The 12,299-nt window shown below is 39.4% G+C and overlaps 1 protein-coding gene across 4 annotated transcripts in view; it reads left to right on the forward strand.

Moving 5' to 3' along the window:
* The first annotated feature begins 7,027 nt into the window (after positions 1 to 7,027).
* Positions 7,028 to 12,299, forward strand: part of LOC139730358 (alpha-1,6-mannosylglycoprotein 6-beta-N-acetylglucosaminyltransferase A-like) — a 44,726-nt gene continuing 39,454 nt past the window's right edge. For 3 of the 4 annotated variants that reach the window (XM_071641224.1, XM_071641227.1, XM_071641226.1), the window contains exons 1-2: positions 7,028 to 7,272; positions 9,551 to 10,565. In XM_071641224.1, the coding sequence (XP_071497325.1) occupies positions 10,304 to 10,565 (262 nt within the window). In that variant the 5' untranslated portion in view covers positions 7,028 to 7,272; positions 9,551 to 10,303. Of the gene's footprint in view, positions 7,278 to 9,550; positions 10,566 to 12,299 lie in introns of all 4 variants that reach the window. The other variant, XM_071641225.1, reaches the window with a different exon arrangement.

Genomic DNA, 12,299 nt, shown 5'->3' on the forward strand with positions numbered 1-12,299 from the left:
CTGCGACAATTACTCCCATGATATATCTGCATGCTAAGCCAAACGTAAATTCAACCCATAAACATAACCCTGTCATAACCCTATTCCTAATTCTCACATCAAACTAAACCTAAAACCCTATCACAACCCTAACCCTAACCCTAAGTCCTTAGAGAAAATAAGACCGGAGCAATTGTCGCAGGAGCAAATGTCGTGTCACCAGATGTGGAATATTAAGCAAATAATCAACTTTTAGTTTCAGGTAATGAGACAAACTATCACTTCCTCGGCGATCTGAATGTGTACGCTATCTTTCCTCAGCTGCGCTTCGGAAAGATAGCTACATCCAGATCTCCTCGGCAGTGATAGTTTGTTCCATCACCTTCACCAACGTTGATTATATTTTGCTTACTAACATCATGACGTGGGAATGTTGGACACATTCGCTGTCCGTGGGGTTAGAGGGCGTTGTATAGACAATAAGAGAAGAATACAGTCGTAGACGACACAATCTCAGACTGCAAGCAGGACGAGATTTAAAACAAATTGCGGCAGGTGGCGCTCTTGAGATCGGAAGCGAAGCTCGCATTGAGTTATGAAACCATCAGAATACAGGGCAGCTTGCGCAGTGCCCTCTCATCACGAGGCTACCACTGTGGAACTTTGGTAAACGTTAACAAAAAATGAACTTAAACTTGAACTTGAGTATAATACTACATAATTGTGTGTATTTGAATTTGATATTTGAATGGAATAAGAAAGATTGGTAGTTACACATATCTTATTGACACTTATAAAGAAACAGTTTTTTTATTTTTCGTTTTTGTTTAAATGTATGCCTGTTAATGAAATTTGTATTTTTTGTATTGTAAACTGACTGTTTTGGGTGCACCAGGTGGGTTGGGGAGGATGGCCCGAGAGCCAAAGTCATTCAGTTAACTCATTCCAGACCCGGGCTGCCCAACCTGGTGCACCCTTACCACTCCAGTGTAATGTTCTGATTTCGAAATAATCAAGATTATGTACTATGATATTTGTGAATGAAAGCCGAATAAATAATAACAATAATAATAGTATGTGTGTGTGAGAGTGTGTGTGCATACGTGTATGCACGATACGGATTCTTTATGAGCTAATGAGCTACAGCGAGCCAGCGAGAATAAAAAACAATTAATTCTGTTGGTTGAAAACGCTTATCTTGTTTCAAAATAAAGTCACAAAAAGTATTAAACGTCTTGAACGAGGATCACTGTCCTCTCAAAATGAGTGTGATCCTTGAGGTTACAACACAATTAGCCCTTTGAAAAGTTTGGTCGCAAAACGGGCTTAGCCACATTTTAAACCTTTTCAAGTAGGCCCTAAGTGAAGCCTGCCATCAGATATAGTAAAAAAATAAAATCTTTCCAGTGATACCTCACTTGTTGCAAACACAACAGGGAATATTCTTGAAGTTATGATGAAAACAAGCTATATTTTCTTATTTTCTCTGAGTTGCTTAGCAGCTGTAATCGCAAAGATCTCAATTTAACAAAGAAATTGTTAACTCGTTCTGCCATCAAACTCGTCATAGCGAGCAGGACGTGAGTATAACCTTTTTGATTATGACAGGTTCATTGCATTCAGCAGGGCCGGCGCCGCGTTTGTTAAGTGGGGGCCAAATAGTGCTTCTGGTGCCACTTCCGGGTTTCATCGGCTGACAAGGAGAAAAAAAAAAGAAAACGAAAAAGATTTCAGCGCCTTTTTCTGGTTCCACTTCCGGACTTTCGCGTTTCATCATCGCCTCTCCCCCACCCCGGTTGCGCCCGCCCTCATTAGTCAGTGATGATAATTGAAGACCTGAATATAAGAACGACCCAAGTCCAATTTTTGGCCAAATTCAGTGTGACATGGGAAATTGTACCTTATGCATGGACTCATCTTGTGTATAAATGATATATCCTATTATAGTTACCCCCGGAAGTACCTTAAATAAATGAGTTAAATTTTATATGAATGTAAGAATGAAGGACTTGGGTAATTCTTACATTCATATTATAGCGCCCTCTCTCGTCCTTCTCTCATCTCTATAGCAGAATATCATGTACGTTTTTGTATATGAATCAAAGAAAGACCAAAGTCCATATGAATAAAAGAACGACCCAAGTCCATCACACAAAATGGCCTCTCCACAATAAATGTTAATTGTCATAATGTTCTGATTTGTATATACAATGTTGCCTTCCCATCACAGTTAAATAGGTTATTATTCGACAAATAAAAAAGATATGAAGTTTTTTTAAGTTGACTCGAAATGGTCTTCCATTGACTTGGGTCGTTCTTATATTCATATACTCAATTATATTGATATACTCACTTTATAATTGCGTATTTCAGAGGTTTATGCCAGGCCTGGGCAACATACTCATTGCAGATATCTTCCTTATACTAGTGTCACAACAATGAATGATGGTTCCAGGATGTATAGCAAGACCCGCGTTAGAACAATCAAAACAAGCTCGTTGAGAAGGCTTTTACCCTCAGAATTGAATTGAATTGAATTGAATTCAATTGAATTGAATTGAATTGAATTGAATTCAATTCAATTCAATTCAATTCAATCTAATTGAATTTTTTAATCATTGTTTCATTCTGCTTCACGAAAAACCAAATACAATATATTTCAATGGACAAGAATATCAAAATCCTTGGGTTACGATAATATTCAAAACATTAAAAGAAATCGCAGCTGCTACAAAACTAAGTGCAATGATTTCAGAACAAATCGACAACACAAGGCTATCTGCGAGTAAATAACATAACCAAAGCTTAGGTCCGTTACGAATAAAAGTGTGAAATATGATAAATGATCACACTCTCTAAAAAGAATCGAGTGAATACAAAAAAGAGTGAATTTAGAGTGAAATTGGAGTGAATTTTGAATAAAAATGTTCATTTTCACTCGTTTTAGAGTGACCTCAGGGATCACTCCAAAATCTTCGAGTGATCCCTGAGGTCACTCCAAAATTTCACTTAAAACTCACTCCAATTTCACTCTAAATTCACTCTTTTTTGTATTCACTCTTTTAAGAGTGAATATTTTCACTCTTTTAAGAGTGAATATTTTCACTCGATTCTTTTTTGGAGAGCACCATGTCCCGAGAATAACATGTCGGACTGGTTTTCTGCTTAACATGGAATATGTCACAACAGAGTTTCTGACCTGTGCATTTTTTTTTTTAATCCTTGTTGTTGTCATCCAATGTGAATTCATTGTATATGGTGGCAGTCTCTTTTGTTTACCAATTTGTACGTGATGAAAGACAATAGTGTGTGATTTACAATATTTTTTTTTTTTAATTTTATCGTCGGTAAGAGAACACGGCCAATGGTAGGCCTATTACAAGAATTTTTGCACGCAATGGGCCTTACATAATTATTGTTCACGTGTCTTCGTGTTTACAACAAAGTTTACAGCAACAGCAACAACAACAACAACAACAACAACACTCAAGTCGAATCAAGACTGACTTGAAATCAGACTGAACCAAAAATGCTGCGTGTTGGGCGATGTTTGTCAAACCAATTATGACATGACGCCCCCTTTTGGCAATCACGCATCCAACTAGGGGTTACTAGTACAAAATGTACTCAGTACTTTCGGCACTTCTGTCCATTCTTCAGTGCACCGAGCCACTTCAAAGTCGGAAGATCAGTGGTGCGAGCAGCTCGCAAAATAGGGAGCTTTAGATTTGCGGCGCGGACGTAAACGGTTTGAGACGACGTTTGAGCCGGACGTTCTCCTCTTCCCTACGTCGTGTTGAAAAGCAGCTTTTGCGCCGAGACGTAACCTACAAAAACTGAGATGGCGCCCATAGCATTATGATTGGTGCATGAAGTTGTAGCTCTCTACGTCGTGAATTGAGCGGACGTAAAAATAGCCCAGAACGCGTAGTGAAAACTCAGACGACGCGAGCTATTATTTACGTCACCATTTTACTTTGCGCACTCTCAAATTTGTCGTGTCAAGAACGCTTAAAAATCATGTCTAATAATTAGGCCTAATGTAGGCTGAAGACATGTCTTTTGCAAAGCGTTTGGTTTGGGCCTGGAGCTACTATTACAGTTACCATGGTACTCGTTTGGGTATACACCCGGCTTTATATCCGTCCGCTGAACAATAATATTCCTTGATAGAACAAACGATCCTTATTCAGATAATGATGCTAGATGGGCTAAAGCCTTAAACACTGCTTAGGTCTAGATATCATGCAGCATTAGTATGAAATGAATATGAAATGAGCCTTTCGCTCTTTTAGCCCTGGAAACCAACTTATCTGAAAGAATAGATTTGTTTTTTTTCTCCCATTGAATTGTAAAGTCTTGGGAGTTTTGCACTCGGGCAGGCGGAGTATAGATTATCCGACTGCCAGTATAGCATGACGGCATTAACGTCACAAAGTAAATTGCCGGATGTAAAATGATGTATAAATCTCTTTTATTTAAGAAAAAGGTTCCACACCGTAAGCCAGACCAAAAAAAAAAGAAAAAAAAAGCTACATTCTAAAGAGTTGATATTTCCACTGTCTGTGTTACACTTGAAACTGATGCTAGAATAAAGTGGATAAATCAGGGCCCTAGTTTGACGAGCACTGCTTTTTTGCTCCCCCCCCCCATTTTCAACATTTACAACACTATTTAGCAAAAAATATCAGGCATCAAGCTTCACAATATGACTGTGTTTGTATTATATTATTTTGACACTTGATGGGGCATGTCATTTCGAAAATGTAAGGCTACGCACGGATTTGAATGTTTTTGCGTGATATGTTTTAACAATTATAATTCCTTGTTGAAAATGATAATGAATACATTGTGAATGAAAATCCTATGATGAAATGAAAATGCAGCCTATCTAGTTGCAATTTATTATTAATTCATTGTTATTTTTTTCAATTAAAGGGATGGTACAGTATTGGTGGAGATGAAAATTGGGCTTTAACTTTCTTGCGAGATACCAAGAGAACACTCATGAACTAGTACAGAGCATACCATTTCGGAGAGGAATTCAACGTTTATTTGATGAAAATTGGGTTTGGAATAGCTGAAACATCCAAAAACAAAGTAAAACAAAACGATCGTAATAAAATGTGGGTCCCACACTCTTTAGTAGGATCACTCTGTTTTGGATATCTCAGCCATTTCAAAATCAATTTTCATCAAATAAACGTTGAAATCCTTATGGAATTACATGCTCTTTCATATTTCATAAAAGGTTTCTCACTATCTCACCAAAAAATGATAAAAACCTGAAGTTAAGTCTCAACCAAAACTACTAGGTGTTTCAAAAAACATTTCCCACTTTTGATTCTTAATAATTAAAAAACTATATATCAGATATCATTGTCATTGATATGAGCGATAGCTGAATAGTGTACAATTTGGTTGAAGGTAGTTTAAATATGAAAGCATAAATCAGTTTCATGATATCCATGATTAATTTCACAGTTAGGTTCCAGATTTTGCTCTATTTTCAACCCTCTGTACAAAATTTCACTTTGCACAGGGGTCAATGGGTGTGTATGGGAGTGTGTGGTTAACACCCTGACAATGGTCCTGAACAATAGCCAGGGTTTGAATGCTTGGTTATTCATGAGAAATTCCACTATCACAACTAGTCTTTATTCAGCCTCTGGCAGTATCTGTGTAAAGTCAAACGCCTGCCGATACTGTCGGTGAGTCGTGACAGTGCTTTCCCTACTTCTGAAAAACGAAATTACAATGAATACCTTCTGTTCTATTGTAAACATGGTGACAGGAAGCAAAGAGTATACACTTGTGTATATGGAGCCTTAAATTAATCTACTGTGAAACAAATCGCCCCAATGATAAATGCTGCTGAACTCTTTACCAAAAATGATCTCTTTTTATCGAAAAAGCGAAAATTTTTGTCAGACTATTTAATCAATAGACAGTTGTATTAAAATGAGGAACTTTAGATAATTTATTCTTATTCCTATCCCAAATTTAGTGATATGTGAAGCAAAATTTGAAAACGATTGCCAGCTGGAACGAAATGTGGTGTTTGCAAGCACTTTACCGTGCATGAATTCAGACTAGCAGTGCCCAGGGCAATCCACATGAATTATTGATTAAGCATTCGAATGTGCCAGGGAGCGCGAGACTGACGCCTAGTCAAACAGGTGGTTCAGGCATGTCCATTGTTCAGGGCCATTGTCAGCACACACTCACATACACATCATTGGTTCCTGTGCAAAGTTCAATTTTTGTACAGAGGGTTAAAATTTGACCAAAATCTGAAACCTTACTTCAAAATCAATCTTAGATTTAATGAAACTGATTTATGCTTTCACGTGCAAATCACCTTCAACCAAATTGTACACTATCAAGCTATTACTCATATCAATGACACTTTTATCGGATGAATAGGTTTTGAACTATTAATGATCAAATGTGGGAAATGTTTTTTGAAACACCTAGTATATATACGATCCCTTTAAGGGCGACTTTGCCTATTTCTCATTTATCATTTTTTCCTCTATATTTCATTTCTGGATAGTATGTGCAACATGTTGCAGTCATGAATACGTTGAAAATTGTAGTCTGCCCATAGGGCGAGGATCAATTCAAACTAAAATGAATGGTTAGAGAGCAGAACGACAATATACCCTTAAAAAACACCATCAAATATAGGACTGAAGTGAAGTTGGTCTACTTGGGCATGAAACATGAATTCTAAATAATCATTGTAAATCTCATAATACACTGTACTTGTGTTATGAATTTCTTAGAAATAAAAAACAAAATGTACACTGTATAAAAATATGTTTCTTTCTACCCCTCCCCTCCCCCTCCCCCCCCCCCCCCCCCCCCCCCCCCACAAAGGTGCAATGTGTGTGCAATGTGTGTGCACATAGATCGGCATACCCAGTGTACGTGAACACAGTCGCTGAATCCGGCCGTTCGAGAGAGGAATGGGGACAACGTTCAAAAGAGATTTTAGAGGGGTACAATCTGTGTGCTGTACATACGGACGACGACGCAGGTACGGACGAGCGAGCACGGAAGTCTGCTGGCTAGCGCTATGGCTTCAGTGCAGTAGTGCAGTACGAGTGGGGATTGGTGATGCACATCAACCTTCAAAGGACAACGACTAGCGAAGCAGGGGGAATAGGGCAGGGAACGACGATGAGTGGATCAGTACAATTTTCTTCTTGCCGTGTTGATATCTAAAATTACTCTCCGGAGAAAAACACTTCGAGATACTGTCACCACAGGGCGGAGAAACACTTCTAGGTACAGTACGTATTCACTCTTACATTTACCGGTATTTGTTTTTTGTTTATTCTAGACGAGAGCCATTCGAGAGCCATTCGAGGAGGGTGTCTAACAACTGTTACAATGGTTTCTCAAAGAAAGCAGTGTTTACCGATTGTCTACCCGTAACGTTAAGCCTGAACATACATTTATCTATCGGTACCGGTATGCATTTTTTTTTTTTTCACTCTACTACAGGCAGTACAGCTACTTCAGTACTTGCATCTGAATTGTCACTGTCTGGCAGAAGTGACTAAACTTGCTTTTTTTAACACTTGTAGTAGTGTACATTTTGGGGAGACTCATTCACAAGTTGTGAATTGAAACCTGCAGTGGGTGGCATATATGCACACACAACTTCACAAGCACCGAAGCAGTTAATTAAATACTATCAATGACAATATGTGCTAAGGTTTACCCAGCCCAGGGCCAGGGGCGCTCCACTGTCTCTAGACTGATAAATGTGTCTCTTTATCCGTGGCCTCTTGTTAACTGTATGGATCGGTACCAATAAATACAGTCAGCAGGCGCAGACTGTATTAATTACCAATCCATACACAAGAGGCCACCGAACAAGAGGCAGATTTATTGGTCTACAATACATTGCTTTCACGGTGGATGGTGCATGCACACGTCGGATGAGCAGTTGGTATGGTATTTACATACACAGCAGAGCAGTGTATCCGGGCATTCAGGATTTGTCACGGGTACCTTTGTATATAAAATCAGAATGTGCATCATCTTTTAGGTTAGTCTGTTTAATTCTATCAGTACTGCATGCCTTGCTTCTGGATTGAATGGTAACTGTCTTGACTCTCGGCTGGCGAGGAGCTGTCATTATCGATGACCGAGCGTTTTTATTTCTTTATTTTTAAGGCCACACAAATGAGACCATCTATATAGGCTTCTATCCATGTATCTTGAGTTCAAGCCCCAGCCCTGTCAGTAATGCCCTTTGGCAAGGCACTACATTATGTACTGTATGCGCCATGTACAATGTATTTAGCGAGTGTAAATTTTTGCAAATTGGGACTTCTTGACGATTTCACCAGTGGATGAATTCGCAATCGTGGAGTACTGTACTGAACAGAGAAATGCCTACATTTGCGTGACATTCATATCTATCGGGATCAGGGTCATTATTTTCCCGTGTCTGTAACTTCGCGAATAGCACCTGACTCGCGAAATTCGCGAAAATAAAAACCTTTGCAAAATATTCGGCGTAGCCTATACAGTAGGCCTATAGATATCCTCACTGTCAAGTCTTTTAGGAGAGACTTTAAAGCCATCAGTTCCATAAATTGTAAGAGAGAGAGCTATTCATTCTAAATGCATGCATGAAAGAACCTGCCTCACTTCCCTCATAAAGAGCCGGGTGATATCCTGGTGAAGTAGTCATACACACACACACGCACACATGCACACAAAATGACTAGAATGTATAGTGACCACTAATAATATCACTAAGGACAGACTGTGGTAATCTTCAGCATTTAGGGATGCAGATTACCCATAAGAAGAAGTTCTGTAAAGGTGGATATTTTTGCGCAAGTAATTTTTAAATTTTTTTAGGCGCTTGACCGGGTAAGATGAATTTTGCATGTTTTTCATTCTGCGGAATTAGAATAAATATGTGTAACTACTGGAACATATGGCATGCAAAAATATTCACATGCTTTTAATTCACACGCTAGCTTCTGGTTGCTCGAAATGTGCAAAAATTTCCTCACCACGAACCACGAAAATGCCCACTGTAACAGTAGCCTACATACTGTATAAAAGTGCATGCATACAATGTATAGCAATGTCAGTGAATGCAATGTTTCGTGTGCATGTGTTATGGAAATCACGGATGGGTGTTTAAGATCATGACATGTCCACTGATTGAAGGATTGAGAAGCCACTGTACAACTGTACCTGATCAACCTCTATCAAGTGATAAGGCACATAGGCTGGATGATAGACTTGTGCAGCAAGATGGACTGGTAATTTATAAAAGCCATTCTTCTCAAGAAGAGTATCTTGTGAGCAAGAAAATCATATCGTACATTGTATGTGCACATTTTCCTTTCTTTTCCAAGCGATGTTCTTGTTCTCTTGACAAGATACTAAATGTGTGATGCTTTTGACTTTCCCATCATTTGTATTTATTTCGTAGATTTTTAGTTTTTTGTTTTGTGGTTGGCTTTATTCGTTATTAATGCCTGTGTGTGTTTTGTTTAATTTGTTTTTGTTTTTGTTTTTGTTTTTTTAACAGATTTGTCCACAATGGAGAAGGGGAGATGCTAACCATCTGATGTAGCTGTCCACAAGAAGGAGAGGTTTGAAATCAGGGCAAACGCATGGAGTAGCGCAACACGTCATACAAATTGTCCCAGGAGTAGGCTAACACAGCCAAGGATCTTATCTGGCCCAAGAAACCCGACATGCCGAGGTGTTGAGCAAGGCCTGCGGCTGAAACCAGCTCACCGCCACATCACTTACTTCTCTGTAAACCTCGTGCTGAATTTGGCTGCAGTCAAGATACATAGCTCCCTAAATCATCAGTCACCAATCATTAGTGGATTTCAGAGAAAGTGACAGGTCACACTTCTTCTTTCCTCATCTGAGTCCACTGCATTACTTTATTAAAGATTGTTGTAAATCCATGCAGCACTACTACAAGGGTATTAAGCCATCATTTAAGGCAGGATGCCATGACACTTGTTTTTCTTTATTTTCCTTCATTTTATCATTATTATGACAGATTGAAAAGGTCACAATACCCTTTTTCTCTCACACCTTGAGGATATATAAAAGCTACAAGCGAAAGAAAGATCTTTAAGCTTTTTGTGTCTTGATCTACTTGATAGTACTTGTAGGTTTCCATGCAACCAAAATGTGTTACCACAGGTGATACTTGGGATGTAAGCATGTGCCAGAAAGTGCAGCCAGCAGGTCAGAGATTCCCATTGGCGCTTAGAAGGTAGTCCAGCACCCCTCCTTCGGTGTGCTCTTCAGACTGAGAAGTATGAGAAGTCAAGGGAGAAATAAAAGATCATGTCTTGTACCTGCCCCCATCTTGTCGCGCCGCTTCGGCGTCTTCGTGTTCCTCACGATGCTCCTCTGGACGTACACGCTCTTCACCTTCACTCTCTTCCGGGCCGAGCCGGATGTCCCCGAGAGCGAGAAACTCAAAGAACAGATTTTGGACCTGAGCAAGCGCTATGTCAAGGCACTGGCAGAAGAGCAGGGCGGAGGAAAGAATTTACCGGAGTCCTACTCAAGTTATGGTGAGTGTAGTATTAGTGTGCTCATAATATCAAAAGCTTCGCATTGAAGACGAGTCCCAAGAATAGTCGGGCAGGTGTCTATGAGAAATGCGTGTTGCAGCAAAATCAGTCTGTCCTCAACGGGTTAATAGAAAGGACAATAACATAACAGTTTTATTGGGTTGAAATTCAGCAGTGAAATCAATTTGATCAGGTTTCAGCAAGACGTAGTGAATCATATCAGATTTGTGATGTTGATGGGGGGAGGGGGTGATTTCGGTGGGCGGTGATTTGGCTCAGTGGATAGTGCCCTGCTACCCAATTCAAATGATCCGGGTTTGATTCCCAAGTCTAGTGGAGCAATGTTGCGTGTAATCATACTGTCTCCTCTGGCAAGAGGCAAAAAACACTCCATCTCTGAGATGGGACATTGAATGGAGGTCCCTTCACTGAGAGAATTACAACCCACAAATCTGAAAAATCCCAACTTTCTGTAATATTCATACCCCAACTAAAGAACAGGGTGCTAACCCAGTGAAGTGGCCAACCAACACTATTGATATTATGTGTGTGTTTGGATTGATTTTATAGAGTACTACACCTGTCTGTCGTGAAATCTTGCCACTTCCATAGATTTTAATTGTCGAAATAGAAAAATGTTTGAAACAGGTATCAACAGAAAACTCCAATGATCTTGAAGCTAGACTATTGGCAAGTGTACATACAAGTGTATAACAGAATTATATTCTTATGTGGCAATGATAATCAGACAATCAGTCAAACAAATAAACTCAAACAACAACAACAACAGAAGACTGTAAGTGCTGCATACTTGTAAAGATGCAATTGTACAGGCATACTTTCTACTGTCCACCGCAAGCACTGAATTATTCAAAAGCTGAGCTGGAGGAATTTTGATTTTAAGACCTATTTTAGATACCCCAAGACCCAACATTATTAAAAGATGCATTGCCTAACCAAACCCTTTTTGTTTGACTCCTCTAATCTCCTTCAAAGGGGAATGGCCAGAGCACTAGTCTGACTTTAAAGCCTATTTAGATACATTGTACCACTTGTACAGCATGCTAATTATGGTAACTAATTTCACTGCTTATTTATCTTCTCTTTTTTTTTTTGAAATACAAAGATGTACCAGAGCTGTACAACTCCAAACACGCTTTTTTCGCTGCAGAATCACATATTGTGAGCTGCTTTCCCCAAGCCTGATGCTGTACTATGGATAGTGTCCATCTCATAGCGAGTGAAAGGTTTGAATTTAATAGACTAGCACTCTGTCATAGTAACAATACCGGTACTACTGACTAGGCCCTACCCCTTTCATGATAGCAAATTTCACAAGTGCACTCAGGTGAACCTAGGAGATCTTGTAGTACAAAAGATCTCACAAGGGAAATACAGGCAAAATGCTGGATGACTTTTCAGATATATTACCCTCGAACTGTCCCTCGTAAACTCCTAGAATGTCACTAGGTCTGGGAACTCCCATGTGATGCTGCAGCATGAAAGGCATTGTGGGTAAACTCCTAGGTGAAAAGCGAAGGTCAGCATGCCAACAGTGTCTTGCTGCCATTCTTGCATGCGCCATAACAGGCCTACTACAGTGTAGTGTACAACATACACTGTATGTACTTTCACCGCAGAAGAGTGGAGGGGAGAAATTATGCAAGCGAGGCTCATTCACTGAAGTGAAAGAAAATTTTTAGCTGACCAGTGTAACAAGTTTGATTACTTGTT

The sequence above is a fragment of the Diadema antillarum genome, unplaced genomic scaffold, assembly GCF_040938485.1.
Source record: "Diadema antillarum isolate AM-2024a unplaced genomic scaffold, OU_Dant_1.0 seq00000303_RagTag, whole genome shotgun sequence".
In the NCBI taxonomy this organism is placed as follows: Eukaryota; Metazoa; Echinodermata; class Echinoidea; order Diadematoida; family Diadematidae; genus Diadema; species Diadema antillarum.